The following is a 6,190-nucleotide window of genomic DNA, read 5'->3' on the forward strand; positions in this document are numbered from 1 at the left end:
TGTTTATTGCTACATATTTTATTCATTATCCACATATTTGGTTTATTGCCACATGTTTTGTATTCATTCACAATTTAGTGCCACATATTTGTTTATTGGAATGTGTTTTTCATGACATATTTTGTAAATTTGAACATTTGTTACATTGTTATTGAATAATGTTCATTATACACATATTGCATCCATTGCGACATTTGTAAGTGTTGTATCTTATTTATTATGACTTTTTGCCACGCTTTGTTTATTGTCTGTATTTTGAATGTTACATATTCTATTTATCATCACATTTTGTTAACTATCACATATATTGTGACGTTATGTTTATAGTCACCTAATTCAACCATCATTGTTTGTCCCACACTTTTTTACTTAATATCTTCATCCTGCTCTTTTCAGACCCATCTCCAAGTTAAAAAAAAGGCCACATCACTCTCTGTATTGAACATAATTTTATTTATTAATCAGTTGTATTTAAAACAGTCACAAGTACAAAAGGAAAGTACAAGGAAAGTACAAAAAGCAGAAGTAGTCACTGAAACGGGTTGATCTCAGTCTCACAATCTTGATTTACTTCACTTGCAGGCGTTGTGTGGATAATTGAATATTCTTCATATTCTGACACAGAACTTCATGATGTAAATTTGTGCGTTGATACCAAAACTGTATTTCCTGATACGAGTCATGAAGCAGACAAAATACTGTATAAAATGCTGGTGAAAGTCTTGGAAAAACAGCAACACATACAAAGTGACCTATGTAAACCAGTGCTATATGTCATTTAAGCAAAATACAATTTCTCTGATAAAGTAATATCATAAATAGTTTGCATTTCTTTAAATATCTTAAAGTGGTGTGAGCCTGAATTCCTTTGAGGGGAGCAGTCACAGAGGACGTGTTTATAAATGCCCGAAACAAACATGTTATCTGGAATTAGAGTTTGCTGCTGTGAGAGTGAACCCTGCTTATCTGCAGGTAGTGTCGTTTACAGAGTTAACATCAAGTTTTTTTTACAGAACTCAAACCACCAGAATTTGTACCAAGTGCCTATGACTGTAATTTACATCTGCACAATTAAAAAAAATAGCCAGTTGGTGTGAGATGCTGGAATCATGTTAGACGCGGGTCGCTGTGGGGAAGCCGGGTCTCAGTGCATCACAACGGTTTCTACGCATCCATGTCCTGGTCGCTGACACTCTGGCGAAGGTATTCTTCATAGAGAAGTTTCTAGAGGAAAGGAATAAACAATTAACAACGTAACTCAACACAGCCGATTTATAGCCAGAAACATTTCAGAGTCAGTGACTTTCACGGTACCTTTTTGTTCTTGACCACCTCCTGAACATACTCCAGCTTTTCCTGCAGCTGCCTTTTCTGTTTGCCTGACATAGTTGGTCGAGTTCTGCAAAGAATCGAAGGGAAACACATCAAAGACCAAGAATTTGGATCAGGTTTGTGAAATACAGTAGATGCAGAGGTTGGAAAAGAAGTAAAGGCTTTGTTTTTTGTTGGGGCCAAGTCCACAGGGAGCCATTATCACATGCAGCTGCACAACTAAAAATGTTCTCAGAGTGAAAGGACTGTTTCTACTTCCTTATGAAAACTAAACCGAGATGATCTTTTGATTTCACAAAGGGAACTGAAAGTATCACCGTTGCATAAGAGTGCAGTTATATAAAGTAGGGATAATAAGTAGTAAAATAAGTAGGTAATAGTGTAGAAATGAATTCTGTGTTATTTCAGGACATTGTGATGGTGCTGAGATCCGACTATCCTACCTGAAGGAGTAGCGTGCGACGATGAGCAGGAGGAAGGAGAGAAAGATCAGTCCGCCACAGCCGTACAGCTGCTGCTCCATGGAGAGGGACTCAAACATTTTCACTATGGGATTCTGTGGATTACAAGAGCAGCTACAATTACACCTGATGACTTTAAAATACTCTTTGTGAATGTATTTCTTGCTTGAATGGGCACTCACCAGGTAGAGTGAGAGCGCCTGTGTGCCCTCTTTGCCCAGAGCCACATCCAGCAGCTCCTTGGACAGAATGCCCAGCACCAGCAGAGCCAGCAGAGCCATCGGGACGGTGAAGCCCAGCAGAGTCAGGAAGCAGCTCTTACAACGTGCTCGTCGGTTCTCTATAGCGGTTTGCCTGTGAGAGCAGAAGGTCAAGGTTATTCTCTGGGAGCATTGAGGACTGATGCTACTGATCATAGCTGTTTATCATCTCCACGTCCTCCCACTATCTAAATAAAGCCAAATATTCTTGATATGAACACTGCCATCTTGCAGTCGATACACACACTATCATGGAGGAGGCTGGGTTAAGACCAATTCTCCAGCCAACCAGCAGGAGGCAACAGATGTTTTGGCTTCACGTTTGGCGAGCCCTCGTGTCATCCATCTTAATATTCAGTTTATGGTTTGCACTACAGTGTGTAGCTGCTCAGGTCCATACTTCTATGAGATGATATTAGGTTTGTGTAACGTAAAGCCTTTGTGTGTGTTACCTGTCGTTAATTAGCGTGTCAGTGACGGCCTCACTGATGAGCTCACAGTCCTTCTCCAGAGAGTTGAGGGCATTCTGGACCGTATGGTTGATCGTTTTCTCAATGGCGCGACACACTTCCTCAATCTGGTTCACACAGCGACTTGGCTAAGAAGAGAAGAACGAAGAAATTCATTGTCAGCCTGTACTACTCACTAATTGGAATGACACTGGATGCAAAGAGCAAATAAAGGGAGCTGACAGTGCAGCTCTTACCTTGTTAGGATTGGGGATATAGATGGTGGGCATGTCAAAGCCACATTTGTTGAGTCCTGGTCGCTTGCAGAGCTCCTGGACAATCTGCATCATTACTCTCTGAGAAAACGAGAAATAAGTCAGAAGGAGAGAGTGAGGATGTCACCTCCAATACTGAGTTTGGGAGTTTATTCTATTGTGTAAAAGTGAGCATGCATGACCTCTACTGATATGTAAGTCAGAAAAAAAAGCAATGGATGCTTTTTTTTTTAAAATCATACAGGGACAGAAAGTTTTGGTGGTGATCTAATGACACATTTTGATTGTGAGCTGTTGCTGTGCACACCTGTCGGTCCGACTCTCCTCCAGCCTCGTCCGCTTTGCTCAGGTAAAAATGCAGGCGGTCCCCGTGTCTCTCATTCAGACACTCCACGATGTTGAGTGTGCGCTTGCACAGAGCCTGACCCATGGGGTCAAAGAAGACCAGAATCAGGTCACAGAGATCACCTGAGAGGGTCAGTGGGAAGGACAATTATTTTACAGGGTTGGTCAAATATTAGAAAGTTAATCATTACTGCTCAGGGGAGGATTTTTGGTCAATTTTCTATGCGTAAGTATATTTCGACACAAAATTTAGAATCATATCACAGTTTTAAACAGAGAAAACATGATTCCAGCGAAAGCTGACAAAGCTTAAGCTCTCACAGGAAGTTATGACATTAAAAATAGAAAAGTACTAATGAACTGCATACAGTATATTAAATTTGGATCCAACACAAAGCCTTGCTAACTGTGCAGTACAATAGCAGCCAAGTTTCATCAGTTTCAACCCACCCAGCCACATGAGCACATCGTCCACATCGAAGGGATACTTCATATCACCGTCCACCAAACCTGGCGAATCCACAAAGGTCACCAAGCTGAACCGTTTCTGTCGTGACGTGCAGATCTCTGTGCTCAGGTACTCTGAAACCCCTAGATATAAAAATAGAGAAAATATCAGTAAGCACATCAATCATCAAAGTCTATCGTTAAACAATACTGTTTGTCTCAAGAAGGGCTCCTGGCTACTCACAAACAAGTTGGAATAAATACTAAAGATGGACAAAGTACAACATATAGAAAATCTCTGTGCAACATGGGCACTGGTGAGCTTGGCAGCAGCTGAAAATCTCACCTTTGAACTCTTGCAGTGGCTTGAAGTGTGGATATAGGTGAAGGGTGGCATTTCCCTAAAGAGAAAAGAAAGATCGGTCTCACTGAGCTGAAATCTCATTTCGTTTTTGTGTAATAAACTGAGTTAATAAGAAGTTACTAAAACTGAAAGTGAGCGATTGATAGTTGAACTTATTATTAAATTTCACTGGAACAACTATGCATCTACTTCGCAGACATAAGCTCCTGCTGCACTCACTGTGAGAGATTCTCTCTTCCGTCCACTCGTGATAAAGCTGAAGCCTTGAGTCTCAATAGCCACTCCAGTGCGCTGGATGTGCTCTTCCACATACCTGTCAAGGAAGGACAAAGTCAAACATAAGTCGTCATAAGAGTTTCCCCTTCAAATATGAAGAAACGCAGCAGGAGATGGTCTGGGTCAGACACATTCACTACAAGAGGGAAATAGTACCTGGGTAGTTCATGCAGGAGGCACATTAACAAGTGCATGATCAGGTACTGATGTAGATTTCACAGTTTTAGACTGTTTTAACTTTTGAACAGGATCAGTAATATGTGCAGTTTGTCTTTCTTCATTTTTCATAGGAATATCTTAACATTTCAGCTCAAAAAGAGTGAAACTTAGAAACACAATAGATGTTGTCTGGAAATACCTCTCTAATTGTACAGCTACTTTTATCAGGCATCCAATTAGTCACTGTCGTGCGTCATTCTCATACACACGTTTTATTAGTTTACTCCTAGTTCTTTACAAACACATTAGATAATATGTCCATGATGAAGTGGATGACTATTCACCAGTTGATGAAGGAGCTCTTCCCAGCAGAGTGGTTTCCCATCAGCATCACAGTGATCTTCTTCCTGGGAGCCAGCAGCTTCACACCCACAGATGCTGCCACTTTGATCAAGCCTGAACAACACAGAGAACATTGGGACGGATACTTTACTTTTTTGTTTCCCCTGATCACTCCCATAATAACTGGATGACTCAAAGCAAACTTTCATTCATTTTTTTTGGAACACATACATCTTGTAAACTGGCAAGAAAAACTAGTTAAAAACTAAACTCCAAGAGCTCCATTGCTCAAATGTCTGTAACCGGAGTCATCATTAACTCAAAGCTGCCACATCAGAGGATGAGGTAACTATAGCTCGTCAGCCAAGTCCCACAATTGAATCCCTACTAGCTAGCTAACAGTTAGCTCCCTGCTGCCTAGCCTTACACACTAACTTAGCTAGCTAACCACCGAGTTAGCCCTGCTAGTTTAGCGACCCTAACCAGACGTGTCTCTCCTGGACCCGGGAGGTCACCAGGTCGAGTCCCAGCCCCGCTCACCGCTGTCGGGATCCGCGTACAGTTGATGACAGTCCCGCAGGATCCGCTCGTCGCAGGACACGGAGCCGGCCAGAGCCTCCGCGTTGGCGGCGCTTCGGTTCTTCACCCGTCCGGACATGGTGGTTGTTCCACGGGGATGGAGGAGTCACAGGTTCCCGGGGAGGTGACCGAGCAGGGAGCTGGAGACGCTGGGAACAAAGCCGGTGTGTGTGAGTGGTTTGAATCGCCCCGGTGCGTGGAGACAGCGCGGCCACGTCGTCAGCTTCAGCGGCTTTCTGTCTCTGGCGCACGGGCTTGTGGGTAATGTAGTTTCAGCCGTGGAATTATAGCCATGAACTCATGAACACACACACACACACACTTGTCTTTCTATGGTTGTGAGGGCTCTCATTGGCATAATGCAAACTCTAACCCTGACCATTCATAATTAAAATGCTTTACTTAAAACCTAATGCTAACCCTAGAACCAGGTCATAACCCTCGAACAACCATTTGATCATGTACACATACACACACAGACAGACGTTTGTACACTCATTGACATTATGTATCCCCAAACCCCTTACCCTAATCCTAACCATCGAAACGAAATGCCTAACCCTTAACCTAACCTAACCCTGATTATAACCCCAACCCTGAAACGAAGTCTTAACCCTCAAACAGTCCATGAAAGAGGAGTCACAAAGTGAGGACCGGCTAAAAGCTCTTCACTTTCCCAAAATGTCCTCACTCCGTAGGTTTTAGACTCAAACTGGTCCCGAAATACACAAGTTCAGCAGCAGGATGTGACCCTAAACAGTTGAGTAATCATCGACATTGTTCTTCTATTGGTTTTTTTTCTACACCAAGATAGGACTAGGGTTGCTCACACTGTAAGACTGTAAATACAATGAACAATCTAATACATTCTTTGAGGAATAAAAGAACACAAACACACTCA

The 6,190-nt window shown here is 42.3% G+C and overlaps 1 protein-coding gene across 1 annotated transcript; it reads right to left on the reverse strand.

Annotated features, from left to right (window-relative positions):
• Positions 1 to 436: 436 nt before the first annotated feature.
• si:ch211-11k18.4 (uncharacterized) lies at positions 437 to 5,524 on the reverse strand. Its single transcript, XM_061089839.1, has 12 exons — positions 5,251 to 5,524; positions 4,713 to 4,824; positions 4,153 to 4,246; positions 3,916 to 3,970; positions 3,573 to 3,713; positions 3,085 to 3,245; positions 2,760 to 2,858; positions 2,506 to 2,651; positions 1,976 to 2,147; positions 1,776 to 1,888; positions 1,315 to 1,399; positions 437 to 1,224 (listed from the first exon to the last, which is right to left on the reverse strand). The coding sequence occupies exons 1-12, from the start codon at positions 5,366 to 5,368 to the stop codon at positions 1,165 to 1,167; spliced, it is 1,356 nt and encodes a 451-aa protein (XP_060945822.1). The 5' UTR covers positions 5,369 to 5,524; the 3' UTR covers positions 437 to 1,164.
• Between the last annotated feature and the right edge of the window lie 666 nt (positions 5,525 to 6,190).

The sequence above is a fragment of the Limanda limanda genome, chromosome 17 (genome assembly GCF_963576545.1).
Source record: "Limanda limanda chromosome 17, fLimLim1.1, whole genome shotgun sequence".
Classification (NCBI taxonomy): Eukaryota; Metazoa; Chordata; class Actinopteri; order Pleuronectiformes; family Pleuronectidae; genus Limanda; species Limanda limanda.